The 15,237-nt window shown below is 36.4% G+C and overlaps 1 protein-coding gene across 1 annotated transcript in view; it reads left to right on the forward strand.

The window, feature by feature from the left end:
* The window catches only part of LOC121316386 (CUB and sushi domain-containing protein 1-like), a 590,542-nt gene that overhangs the window by 115,287 nt on the left and 460,018 nt on the right, over positions 1–15,237 (forward strand). Inside the window, exon 6 of the mRNA XM_041251464.1 lies at positions 385–497. Coding sequence (XP_041107398.1) covers positions 385–497 — 113 coding nt within the window. The remainder of the gene's footprint in view (positions 1–384; positions 498–15,237) is intronic.

Below are 15,237 nucleotides of genomic sequence, written 5' to 3' on the forward strand. Positions count from 1 at the left end.
GTCCTGTATTTTTGTTTGTTACAACCTTTTTATTTTTTTATTTATTAAAAGCTGAGCGAAAGCATTCGCTCAGCTCCACCAAACTCCACCTCTCTGTTGCTTATTTCCTGGCTCTGGTCTGACGCCACCCACTCCGGCTCTCTTTGTGACAACCATCCATAATGGTTTATGTAGGAAAAACTAAAAAATGTGCTGTAAGATATTGGGATGTGATTCATCATTCTTCATATCAATGTTAGACCTATGCTATTAGCCCAGACATTGTCCTCATGGATGATAACATGCATCATTACCAAGTCCCAAATCTTGCCATATAGAAATGCATAATTCTAAGATAAATGTATTTGCCTCACCTATCATTAAAAAATCTTTTTTTTTCCCCAGGTTGTCTGGCTTTGATTTGCCATCACCTATTGTAAGCACAGGCTCAATTCTTGCACTTTGGTTTACTACTGACTTTGCAGTGAGTGCCCAAGGATTTAAAGCTATCTATGAAGGTAAGGCTTATGGGTTACTACATTTTACACCTGAACAGTTATGTATTTTTGCTTGTTTTTAATTTTGCCAGCATATTTGGGCCTTTACATGTACAGCACCGATTTCTTGGACATATTTTGAGCAACGTGTGTTGTTTTTTGACGCTAAATTTACATTTATTTTATGCTACACAAATTGTATCTGCAGTGCAAAAGAGAAAGTTTTACATTATGGAAGCTGAAAGAGATGGTGATGGCTGTGCCAGTTCTGTTATGTGGTTCCTTCAGTGCTGTATATATCATGTTTGAATTTTCATTTGGCATACACTTACTAACCTGGATGAATGGGGAGGATCTACTTGATGAAGAGTCTTGTCACAATGGTTAGTGTGCTCAGCTAAAATAAAATAAATTCATGATTAATCATCTTGTGGGTGGGGGGTTTACTTATTACTTACAGTGGGCTTTTCATCTATTCTATCAGGCTTATATAAATATACTTATCTTGGGCATAATGAGGTGAGATGTCTAATCATTTTGGTCAAGTCAGTAATTTTGTTTAATTTAATTTTAGTAAATGGCCAGTTTACATACTGTATGGTTCATACTAAAGTAGAATTAACGAGCACAAGTGGATCAAGCATACCAGTTCACAGACATGAAAAGTATGTGTACATGTATTTCACACCTGTGCTCAATTTCTGGTTGAACATTAGATAGGTATTAAAAAAAACAAACTAACTGAATTTTGATTAATACTAAGGCTGAAGTCAAACCAAACATTGACTAGACAAAGACCTTAAATAAACACAGCACTAAGTCTACAGGCATGATATATTTAGTTTATAGATCAAGTTCTGTACAATGTATGTAAAATAAATGTTAGGTTAACCCTAAATGAAACAAAAAAAAAACACATGGCTTTTATGATAATGTAATTACAGTGTAGTTAGAGACAACTTAATTGAAAAAAACAAAACTTCAGAAGGTTATAATTAATAAAAATTAGATTCATGTATTTATTTGAGACACATGGGTATTTCAAACTTCACTGATCGCATAAATCAGTGTTTCTCAAATGCTGAATATTGATATCTAGTATTGCTTTATATGTTAGATGTATTTTGTGAAAGGTGCTATTAACATTGCCAATATTACAAAACCAATAAGAAACAACTGTGAAAGTTACATTAACCTTCTTGTATGTTTACTTAGAGTTTTTCAAAATGAGCAACGTAAGGTTTTCATTGCGGTGCTCCTTGATTGATAAGTGGATAAGACAATGATTCAGTTTCAATTTTCAAAAAACATTGTGACTAGGTACTATGCTGTATGTAGCTGGGCTTTAAAAGCCTTTGAGGCAATCATGTACAAACAATGCATAAAAGACAGGGGTCTCAACTTTTTATATTATGGATTTTGGGGCAGACATTCAAAGATTTTGCCAGTTTATGCAATTTTATGCAACTCTGTTGCATTGAAAATATCTTGCATGTATTTGCAAATCTGTGAAATTTGCAGGGAAATCTAAACAAGAAATGAATCACAACTCAAACTACACCCAACTGATGCAGGTGTATTTGGTTATGAGGTGAGATTTAGCAACTTTACTGAAGAGGAGCTTATAATAGCTGGCAATGTTAGAAAATGAAGACACATTGTTTGGAAAGGGAAAAAACTAAAAATACATAAGTTAGAAAAATATAAGTTTTGCCTAAATGTGAAATGTATTAAAAACTAACCTCACAATTTCTCTGTCACTAGCCTACATTTTTAAATAATTACCATTATGTGAGTTTTCATCTTTTTTTAAATACTTATGGACTGTGACAGCGAGAGGAATGCTCGTCCTCCACATATAAAAAAAAACAAAAACGTTTTATGGCAGGGCTTTGCCCTGCCCCCTCTTCATGTACAGGGCTCCTGGCCCTGTTACGCCCTTGTTTATATGTTTGGTCAAAGAAGCTTGCCAGGGCTACAGTACTTTAAGATCTCAGTTGTTAATAAAGAATTGCTTGGTACAGCCTTTAGTTATAGTAGAACGTTACGTGAGGTTATGTCATAAATGAGATCTTCACTGCTGAAGTCTCGTGAACATACGGTACAGCTTTTGAACGTCTTGCCATCCACAAAAAATTATTTTGTAGTCAAATTTAAGCATGAGAAGGCTATTTACCCACCTTTTTTAGCCGTGCATGGATTGGCAGCACAGTTACTGTAGTGAACGGAATGTGAGGGATATGTACGAGCTATGTTACATTCTCAAGACAATGGAGAGAGAATTTGTAGCTTCTAACCTGCACGTAAACCAAGCCAATGAAGTTATACAAACAGTAAGATGTTTATAATGTATTCACCAAAATTTCCCAAAGCAATCCTACTTTTGTTTGAAATAACGGTACTTCCACTGAAGGGTACTGCTATTTTTGACTAATGTTTATGATACTGAAGCATTAATATTTTGTTTTAACTTCGTCCTGGATTGGTTTGTCTTACTGCACCACTACTGGTTAAGCCTAAGACAATGCCAGTCAAGCTGAACTCTTACCCTGAGGGTTCAGTATCTTAGCAACATTAACTGTTTATTTATACCAGTATACTTTAGTAGAGGTATTCCTCTACACTGACACACACACACACACACACACAAAACAAGTGCCTTGTTTTATTTGGGAACAACATATCCTCAAACTAATAACATTACAATATAATTACAATTTTACTTAAGCATTTCGTATCTTTTTGCTTTAATCTACACCACTGAAGATCTTTTGTGGTTATTATTTTGAACCTTTCGCTTCCTGTTGTTTTTGCTTATGGCATTTGATGTCATCTAGTTATCAGTCCTGCAGGTGTTTCCTGCAGCCCTCAAGCTCTGATTTATGTTCCATTTTACCAGACTAATTGCAATCTATTTGCCTGCAGAGGCTTGAGTGGCACAGCAGTGCATGAGATGCCTGTGTAACCAAGTAGCAAATTCCTACCCCAGATGTTCTCAGCTAACAAAAATAAAAATCTTTCAAATTGCCAATTTTATACATTTTATCACGCCTAATTAAGAAAACAGCAGTCCCAAATATCAGTGTCATTTCAGTCTGACAAAATAGATGATCTTATTAGGTATAATGCAAAATGCAATGCAGTCAATTTCAATGCTTAACATTTTTTGAAAAATAACAACAAAAAGCTGTTATTAATATACAATGGGTCTGTTTTACAAAGTTTTTTTTTTTTTTTTTTTCAACATTCATTTAGTTGTAATCCTGTTAGTCAATATGCTTTGTCAATAATTTGATTCCCAAGGGTGAATTGTATTTTATAGCAAGTTGGATTGTATTTGCTGGCAACAACCAAAGGGTTGATATGCAAGTCTGAAAATCCTGCAGCTCTAGAAGAGGTAAATATAACATTCTTATAACATTACTTTTGCTTTTCATCTCACAAAATATGTTTCAAATTGCACCCTAGTGCTAACTGCTTCGACTAAAAAGAAACCTATGTAATCTACATTTACAAAAGGAGAAAACTTAAGAACTTTGGCATATGCAGACTCTAAAAAAATGTTAGGTTACTTACCGTCACCCTGGTTCCCTGAAAGAGAAGACCACCACCAAAACATTACATATGGGATATGCCTGCCTACTGGTAGGTATTCACTGAGCTCTCTATATCAGAGGTGCCGATAGGCCCCTTCCTGGATGACATCCTCGGCCTATGCAGCCAACCCACTAGTGGAATATGTGGCTACCCTCCCAGGTGGGATAAGCCAGCACCATCATACGCAGTTGAGACTGTGTCTGCAATCCAATGTGACAGTCGCTGCTTCGAGAGGGGCTGTCCTAGGGTCTGTATCCCATGACAGACAAAGAGCTGGTCAGAATGACGCAGAGTTCTTATCCTATCTACATAGCATCTCAATGCCTGCACCAGGCAGAGAAAATTCAATCTTCTATCCTCCTCCAAAGAAAACAGGATGGATGGAAGGACCCCAGTTCCACAGACTGATTCATGTAGAAGGCTGTGATCACCTTTAGGAGAAAAGCAGGGTTTGTATATACAGTGACACCCTGCTGCCATCTTCCCAAATATGCATACAGGAGCTGTGCACTGACAGCAACTGCAGCTCACTAACCCACTTTGCGGAGGTGATAGCCAAGAGGAAGGCTGTTTTCATAGACAGATACTTAAAGTGTATGGAGCATGTGGGCTCAAATGAGGCCTTCGTGAGAGCCTTCAGTACAATATCTAGGCTCCATTCGAGGAGAACGGTCCTCCTTGAAAGGCATAACCGGCGAGCACCTTTAAGAAACCGGGTTGCCAAAAAATGCGCACCTGGAGATACCGAATCTACGGGGGAATTGCATGTAGAAATAACTGCTAAATACACCTTTAATGTGGAAGGTGACCTACCAATATCAAGCAGTTCTTGCAGACAGAAACTGGCATTGGGCAAGAGAGTGGGTCATGACTCTTAGTCATGGCTCACCAGTTCTGAAAATGCTTCCACTTGTAGACGTAAAACGACCTACTGGAATCCGCCTTAGCAATCTGCAATGTACCCACAACCACGTCTGATAGCCCTAGGGCTGACCAGCAGTCCCGTTCAGGGTCCAGAACCATAACTGGAACCTGCCTGTTTCTGGGTGCCAGAGAGTGGCTCTCATCAGAGAGTGGAGATCCAGGTAAAGCAGGATCTCCAAGAGCTGGCCTTGCTGACACAAGGACTAAAATCAGATTCTCCTGGACCAACTGGGGGCCACTAGGAGAACTGTCACCTTATCTAACTGGACCTTTTCCAGAAACACCAGGAGCAACGGTATCGGTGGGAACGCGTATAGGAGCACACTAGGCCACTCGTGGGCTAGGGCATTGACGCTGAGTGGACCTCCTAAGCTGTGGAGGTAGTATCACAGGGTGCAGTGTGTCGTCTTCACCGAGGCGAAGAAATCGATCTGCGCCTTCCTGAATCATTCCCAAATGCGCTCCACCACCTGAGGGTGGGGGAAAATGTTGCCCCAATTGTTTCTTCTAACTTGTATCAAAAACACAAGCTAAGTTAAAAGAAACAATTGGGGCAACCTTGGCCAGCACCAAGCACTGTCAAAGCGGTGGGGGCCAAGGTTGCTCCAATTGTTTCTATTAACTTGGCTTGTGTTTTTCAGGCACAATAAACACGGATCAAGCTCATGAAGAATGTAATTGAGGTTGTATCTTTGTAAATGCATATTTGTTTGATGTTTTACTTTTTCCTCAAATTAAGGGTGGGAAATTTGGGCTGCATCTTCAATTCAAGGGCGTCTTAATTAGAAGGAATACAGTATATAAACAACAATAAATTGTACCGATTCTAGGGTTTCTTAACAGATAAGCAAAGAATGAGGCAAACATCTAGGGACAATATAAGCTGCACCAAGCTGTATAAGTGAACCCATTTTAGCCCAAGAATATCTATTTCTTGATAGAAAACCTATTCAAGCACCTCCACTTTCTAAATGAAAATTCTGTACCTTTCCATGCATTTCTACATGCTGATGGAAAAGACCTTGCCCATGTTCAAGTGCCTGAGGTTCTTAAGACTAAAAATGGTTCTTAGGTTCAACCTGCAGTGTACAGTAATTCTCCTTTAGACATTTTGGGCTGATAGGCGTTGTAGCTTCTGAGTGGGTCAAAATATCATTCTGTGTATGAAATTAACAGAATTGAAATACATAGAGGGGGGTCTTAAACCAGTCTCAGTGTCTTCTTGGTTTTCGGTCATAAACTTCCCCACTAACAAAGAATACTTTTAAAAAGAGTCATAAACTAACTGCAGGACAAGCGTTATATCTTCCCCCATCACTGAATGAATCATTTGGCGCCAGTAGTATTATCTTGCACAAGGCAAGCCAGTCAGTTTTGTATGCTTTGACACCTTGGACAGAAAAAAAGCCCCATCTCGTAAATCCAGCTCTGGGGGGTTTGGGGGGGTGGGGGGGCATGGGGGCATGTCAGCGGAACAATTGAGAAAAAGGGGCAGTCTAGGAACAAGAACAACCAATGGGAAACCCCCCATGTGTACTTGGGCACAGTCTAAAATAAGCAAACTGACCAATCACAGAGTGGAAGTGAGAATCACAAAACAGCCGCGCGTCTTTCAAAGGCGTGTTTCCCATACAACGGGCTTCCCACACTAAGCAAGCTCTCCACAGAAGAAACAGGTTTCCCGTAGGAGAAATGGCATGCTCCCCAGACTAGAAGTGTGCTCCTCACAAGGAGCAGCTCCCCAGGCAAAAGAAAGAATGCTCCCAACATGAGACCTAAGGCTCCACCCAGAGAAATGACCTCTGAACTTTGACAATCAGGAAAAGTGCTTCTGGGGGGAAGTGGTGTTTTGCAGCCACAAAAAACTTTGCACGTATCCTTAGTCAGCCCCTCTGAATCAAAGTCCTGTGTGTATTGTGAACAGGCTGGCTTTGTAGTGATGTCATCAGACCAGGAAGGAAATCCAGAACACAGTGTTGTGAGTAACGCACTGCTGCACAGATTTAATAATCAATAAAAAGATTTAACACAACACAAACACTTTTACAAACAAATTGGCATGTTGGTTAAAACAAACCGACAAACAAAACAGACACGAAATGAAACCAAACAACAAGTACTGTGCTGGTGCTTCCAGCACGAGTAGCAATTGTTATCTTTTAGTAGAATTCTCTCCTCTGTCTCTGTCCTGTACCTCCTCACTGTACTCGCAACCCCGAGTGAATGATTTCTGCATCTATATATACAGCTGTGCTGGGATTCAATTACTAATTAATCATTCACTTGAATCCCAGCATGTGAACTAATTGTGCTTTCTTGAGAAATGGCTTCCTTCTTGTCACCCAACCATACAGGCCAGATTTGAGGAGTGCTTGGGATATTGTTGTCACATGCACACTTTGACCAGTCTTGGCCATAAAAGCCTGTAGCTCTTGCAAAGTTGCCATTGGCCTCTTGGTAGCCTCTCTGATCAGTCTCCTTTTTGCTCGGTCATCCACTTTGGAGGGACGGCCTGATCTAGGCAGGGTATTGGTGGTGCATTACACCTTCCACTTCATAATAATTGTCTTGAAGGTGCTCCAAGGGATATTCAAGGCCTTTGATATTTTTTTATACACATCCCCTGATATGTGCCTTTCAACAACTTTGTCCCAGAGTTATTTTGAAAGCGCCTTGGTTCTCATGGTTGAGGCTTTGCTTTGAAATGCACTAGCCAGCAGAGGGAACCTACAGGAACAGCTGAATTTATCCTGAAATCATGTGAATCACTACAATTTAACACAGGTGGAGGCCACTTAACTTGGTGTGTGATTTTTACACCTGAGCTAATTTAGGATTGCTATTACAAGGGGTGTGGACACTTATCCAACCAAGCTATTTCAGTTTTTATTTTTAATATATTTTCTACAAATTTCTAGAATATTTTTTTCACTTGGAAGTTGTGGGGTAGGATAATAAATGAAACCAAAAAAAAAAAATTTAATGCATTTTAATTCCAGGCTATAAGGCAACAAAAGGTGAAAATTTTGAAAGTGGGTGTAGACTTTATATAGGCACTGTATATATATATATATATATATATAATATATATATATATATATATATATATAGCGTCAAGTTGTGTGGTTTCTTTGTTTTATCAAAAAATTATTTATTTACTCCAACTTTTATTTTTACGTAACTTTCATTGACATTCCTTTATATTATTATTATTATTATTATTATTATTATTATTATTATTATTATTATTATTATTATTATTATTATTATAATATAATTGGATCAAGTTTCATTTCCAGTGTTTAAAGTGCTTGCTCGGTAAAATGTATACTCACTAGACTAGCGAGCAAGTTGAAAAAACTCTGGAAAGTCAACTAGCGAATATATTTTATGCGACTTGGCAGAAAACATTGCGACAGATGCAAATTGGTTATGACATCACAAAATGTCACAGGGTATTCCCTTTGACTCTGGAATTTGCAGTGGATGGATAACCATTTTTTTTGCCCTTATGTTACTATTTTTGTAGCAACTTTCTTTACTCAGCAACTTATAAACTTGCTCGAAAAATGGATGGAAAGGGGCTTATGAGGCACCCGAGAGATTATACTAATAATTATATATTTAGTCCCTTTTACACGTTCCTTTGCCACAAAATAAAACGCATTTCAACCCTTGTTGTGTGCCTATAGTGCTCAGAAATAAAACCCGAAAACTAGAAACCCTAAATATTCGTTCTGGTGTATTTAGAGCAGGTTATGTTCGGTATCATTCAATTAAATAAAAAAATTAAATACTGCAGGCTGGGAATGATTTTACTTTTTAAGAATAAGCTTGTGGTTACATGGCAGGTTCATCTACAAGAACAGCTGTGAAGTGCATTGGTTTGATAATGATAATGAATCCTCAGTGATAATAAACGCATAGCTGTCATAGCAGTCATTTGCCAAAGCACAATGAACTGTCCAAACATTGCATCAAAATCAATCACAAAATACATAATGCAGCAGTGTACATAATTTATCATGAAGTGAATAATTTTCCACCACAGCACCACACTTTTGTTTTTTTTTTTTTTTTTTTTTTTATGCTGAGTAAGGCTTGAATTAAATATTCTAAATACATTGCAGTAAGTAGATTCAAATACAATATTTTACTTGATTATCTTCTGTGGAATTAAGCCCTTCTGTTTTTTTTTTTTAACTGTTGCATTAGGATTAAAATAGGTTCATACAAATGATAGCTGTTTTGCAGAACTACTTAACATTTTATAGTATATAGTAAATGTCTATGATGTGACATGATTTACATGACCCTGCGTCCATCTGAGGGAAAAGAAAAGTCTATGGAGTTGCTAAGGTAGGAGTCTATTGTAGAAAAGATTGATGTTGTTTTGTTTTGGTTTTGTTTTTAACAGCACGATTTTGCTCTGTCAATATAGGACTTGAGGGTAGTCTTTCTGACAATACCCAATTCGTCATTATAGCAGCAAAGTGGTTAATGAATCTGTGAAGTGAAGGAAGCTATTTATCTAGTGCTGGACCAGCAGTGGCTGTGTTAACAAAAACAAAAAAAAAACTGAAATAAATATACTATGTATAAACAATCATCATGCATGGCCATTCCTACTATTATTTATTTTTTTGTTTATTTGTGGTTAGCTATAAATTCCACATTCAGTACTTGATTCCAAATGGTTGCAAAGCCAAAGAAGGCAAATCCATTTTGCTTCACAAACATATATATATATATATATATATATATATATATATATATATATATATATTATAGAGAGATATATTATTATATATATATATATATAAATTTTCACAATATCATGTTCATTTTTGTTGGTTTAAAAACAGGTTTTTATTATTTAGTATTTTCTTAAGACACTATCGACTGGTACTTTCTATAATCAATACATGACACTGTAGTCAAAAGTAAGAAATCCCATACACTAGACTAGACACCAGGTCGGTTGGTGATGCATTGTTATTTAAGATTGATAAAGAAAATAATTCACACCATTTTGAAATTGGCTTTCTGTCAGGACCAGGTGTGAAGTAAACTGGCGTGTGATAGTTTTCAAAAGTGACAATAGACATACTGCACCTATTTAACAGAAAATATCGTTCCCCAAAGTAGTAACCACAGGTTTCAAGATGCATGGTTCCGAGCTTTGACGTTACTAAGGATTGACCTCATTCTGTGCACAACTGATTCATGAAGCACTGCACAGAGATACTGGCCTGGTATTTATTACTAAGTGTAATAAGGTCTCTTTTTAACCTGTAGTACTGCAAGAAATGGCCAAAAGCCACAGTCACCAGCAAAGGCTTGCTGCGATTATATCACTATAATGAAATATTTAGCATTAATGCGGTAACAGGTCATGCTTCAGAATTTCCTGGTTCCCAGTGTTCCCAACTAACCAGGTTCACCCCAAAAGAACAATAATCCTTCTTAATGACAGAAAATAATGTAGGTCAACGAATTAAGCTTTAACTTTTAATTAGGCAGGCCACCCTGATGACAATAACACAGACATCATGGAGTGCTAATAAATTGGTAGTACAGTCTATGGAAATAAGTCTGAATGAAGTTATTATAGGAGGCTGTGTGGTCCAGTGGTTAAAGAAACAAGTTTAAAGAAACAAGGTTAAGTTTGTAACCAGGAGGTCCCCGGTTCAAATTCCAGCTCAGCCACTAATTCGTTGTGTCACCCTGAGCAAGGTGAGACGTTGTTGTAAGTGACTATTGCAGTTGCAGCTGATGAATAGTTCATACAGTATATTGAAGAGTTTTGTGATGGTGGTCCACTATGAAAGATGTTATATAAAAATAAAAGATTATTATTAAAGTCAAATTGCTTTCAACTACCAATTACAGCAATAGAGCAAAGATATGGAAACTAACTGCAGGAAAATATGATTTGATGCAGTTCTCCAAACCAGTATTCATACATAAACACCACCAATGACTAATAATTGTAGATTCTTGACCTGCCAGCACTTCCCAATCCATAGCAGAAACAATAAGTTTAGTTCATAGCTGGTACACTTCGGCATCATTAGTCTAAACCCAGCCCAACCAGTGATACTCTGAATAGAATGGGGAAATCTATTGCAGTTGTTACCAGTATATTTAGTGTGTTCAATGAAGATGGATAATATTATTCTACAAAGTTTAATAAAGCAAACTTTTTTTTTGTTTTATTTATCTATCAAGTTAGTGTTTAGTCTGTGCTCAATAACACAGTTTAAAGTGCTTTGTTTTGTTTTGAATTAAATTACCAGTTAATTGCAGTATTAATTACAGTGTGAAGTTGTCATCTGTGTTAACAAAACCCTTACTTTGGCTATTATTATCTAACAAGAAAAGAAAAAAAAATCTCCTTTACAGTTGAAAACACTGGGAAATATAAATATTACAAGAATCAATTATTATTTTAAAATTATTATGTAAATCAAAATGTAACTCTTGCTTGGGTAGAATGAAACACCAAATATTAATCAAAAATAAGAAAGTATTAACTTTTTAACAGTGAATTAAAAAGCTTAAAGAATTACCTCATTTCATGAATTCTGCCACAAACATTACCTTTTATTTATACAAACGCTTGGTTAGACTGATACTGGAGCAGAAAAGTCACGGTATTAAACACTGAATTAAATGCAAACGTTGCCTCCAGGGTGACTGGGGGTTACTGCCATTGTGATTTATCATACCACAGTATCTTGCTGTTATACACTAACCAGATGTTGTATTTTATTTTGCTTGATTTTTACAAAATGTGTGAACTTTCTAATGTTCCTGTGAGCATGTCTCCAGTTTGCCCTTGAGGGACCGCCCAATTAAATGGTGAGGGAGCAGTTAAGTGCCCTTCCCACGCTTGGCTTCTCTTCTTGCCAAGAAAGTTTCCTAGTGCCAGTTGTTTTGTCTGTGGTACTCATTGCAGCTATATGGTCTTCAGTTGTGTCAGCATTTCTTCTAAGTGCACCTCTGCACCTGTGGAAAACCTAAATTGTGCCACTGCAGCAAAGCTTCTGGTAGCTTCATTGTAAGTCAATGTCACTCTCAGGTATTGCATTCTACTAAAATATCCTCCCTAGCTATTATATTTTAATGTTTTTATTATTGTTGATTGTCATTTTTAAAGCATATTCATTTAATATCTAGCTATTGAAAATAATTGTTATTGCTTTTTCATGGATGCTTTATTTGGCTTTCATTTTTATTTGTCTTTTTGTTTGTAATATTGATGATTAATTAAGTGATCCGTTATTATATGGTTGACTCTAGCCAAGTTAAAATAACTGGTAGAAAAAAAACTACTGCACAGAACCAAAAATTTCAACAAATCTGGGGTATCATCAAAATTGTTCCATGTTGAAAGGCTACCGGTAGTAATAAAGATTACAATAAACTCATACATTACATTCTGCATTCATGGCAAGCACTCTGCCTTTAGTTTAGTTAATTTGCCAATCATCAAATCAAGAAATGTAGTGATAGATGTAACCTTGACTGGTGTAAAAGAGGTAAATGTAACATGTGCAACACTGCCTTTTCAAAGTCTTTGTTTAATCATTTTAACAGTTAAAATCCTTCAAATGTTTGACGCAATCTAAAACAAAACATTGTTTCGCCTTTGGCATCATTTTATAACTTTTTAAACACATTTCTAAATATCAAATTATATTAAAATAAAGATGGATTTGTAAAAAAAAAAAAAATTACATGTACATTAAAAATGTTAAAATTACCATCACTGTATCCAGTCATGGGTACTGAAAATGTAATTGGGGAATTCTAGTAAATATCTAAATACCAGAAAAAGAACATAAGTAATAAACAATTCTTACTACTTTGTGGCATTAAATTCTAAAGGGATATGTTGTGTCCAGAAAGCAATGGAGTCATTTGCAATATAAGTGCCTAGTAAACTAATCTTAGCTTGCATAGGAGTTAGTGTCTTTAGATAATGGAGCCACATTAAGTTAGAAGAAGCTAAGAAAAGGTCATAACATTTATACACTGCAAGACATTGAGATAACACAGATAAATTGGGTATTCAAGGGAGTTTAGACTGTGAGCACAATTATAGGCAATCGTCTCTTCTACAGTAAGACTTAATTTTTCAGTGAGTGAACTAATATATAGACAGTGCAAAAACTAAATTACAGTGTCACAGCCTGTTTCAATTTGTTAAATAGCTTTGCTTAAAATGTTACAGGAACCCCTATTAGATTATTTATTAGATGTAGTTGTTTTACCTACTGTAAATGGTTTATTATCATCTGAATATCAATGTGTGATCTATTTGTTATCCTGCCAACTTTAACATATGCCTCATTTTTTAGCATTACACATATCAACATTCTCATGATTGCTATGTTACTTTGCTGTGCATCCTTTTTCCAGACTTTGACTTTTTTCATACCCTTCTACCTGTTCACTTCCTGTGTTACAGGTGAAACAGCACCACCTGACCCCACACAAATGCCTATATGTGTAATATATGTAACAGAAGAGGTGGCTGGAAGTGTAATGGAATGATAATTGGGCTTCAAATGTGAATTTCTCTATCAGCTGGGTTAGCTTTGTTTTGAAAAAAATAATTAGGGCAGTAATGCCATCTGAGTGACATTGTTTGATAACAATAATTATTTAGGGAAATACTGCAAACTGATTTGTCAATACAGTTGTCACCACTTACACCATACAGGGTTATGTCAGACAGCCATTTATATCAGTCAAATAGCGCTTGCCATTTGCCATTCCTATTGAGTTCAATAACAAAGACATAGTCTATACAATGTTAAGCATGTTGTATATTTTGGGCAAATTCAGCTATTTGGATCTCGTTATGTGCCATTCACATAGATTTCAATAACAAACACACTGCTGTAGTGTGCAAGGTATATTTGTATTTTGACTAGTTTGAATTGTAATAATTGAATACCTTGTTTTGAATTCAAATCTTGTAGAACCCACCTTTATCAAAATAACGTTTCTACTGAATACAAAGTAACGGTTTTATTAGAAATAACACTAAACAAAGGAAAAATTAAACTAAACTAAGATAATACAGAAAGGAAGAATTAACTAAACTAAACAGTACAGAAAATAAGATTCAAACAACAACACCCCCACTCCCGCTGGTTGATTAGCGATTCAACGCAATGTATGATAGATTCCCTTAAGGTTACAACTGCATTTCCTGACAGCTATTTAAGGCGAAGGTTTAGTCTTAACAGGAGTATCATTAATAACACAGATATTCACTTTCATTAATAGTTGATAATCAAAACATTGTTAAATCAGTCTCATATATATAGTTTCAGTTCAGAAGGCAATTCTCACAATTTGTAAATAAATCCTGTTCGCCTGCGAGGCGAATCAGCTTCAACCTCCATCTCGATTTTCTGTTGCAGCACAAAGAATATCCACTAGAAGCAGAGAAGCAGAGAAGCATCAGATGATTCTTAATGGTTAGTTTTAGGGTTAGGTATTGGTTAGGGTTATGTTTTATGGTTGGGGTTGGTTTAGGGTCAGATTGAGTTGTTGTTCGAGGGTTCCGAGCTCTGGAAGTGAAAGGTGGGAGTGCTTGGTAAATGCCCTGGAATCATCTGATGCTCTGAGGACAGTTTCTAGTGGATATTCCTTTCCATTGCATCTCCTGCCTGTCAGACGGCTACTCTGTCACAAGCATTAATACACTCTATCTTTTTAACCAAGGGATTTAGGGGAGCTCCCTAATAAAAGCTGAATCTCAAAACAATAATATAGTACAGTAATTGTTACAGCTATGTATTATGGTATTTAAAACAGGATTCATTTATCCACCTTTTTACATATCCACCCTTAATCTGGTCTCATTGCAGTCAGATACGTGACAGATTACTATAATTTTTATTACATTCATAGGATTTTTAAAAATGTTTTATTAGTGTAACGATATTATGAGTGACGTAATAAATATTTTTAACCATATACACACTTGTTTGTTTTGATTGTACTGGTGATTGGGGGACATTTTGAATGTCAGGTTATTGTGTGGGAGTTTTTACTGTTCATCGCTGACTGCGCGTGAATCATGTAACACAAACTCGCTCGTTCTAAGGGGTGGCGACTGTATCAGCATGGTATAAGAAAGCTAAATGATATACTTCAAGGAAACACTTACATTTTCTCATCAACCAAGTCTCTTCTCCCCATATCCAGCTCCCCTAAC

This window comes from Polyodon spathula, chromosome 5, assembly GCF_017654505.1.
Source record: "Polyodon spathula isolate WHYD16114869_AA chromosome 5, ASM1765450v1, whole genome shotgun sequence".
NCBI classification, from domain to species: domain Eukaryota; kingdom Metazoa; phylum Chordata; class Actinopteri; order Acipenseriformes; family Polyodontidae; genus Polyodon; species Polyodon spathula.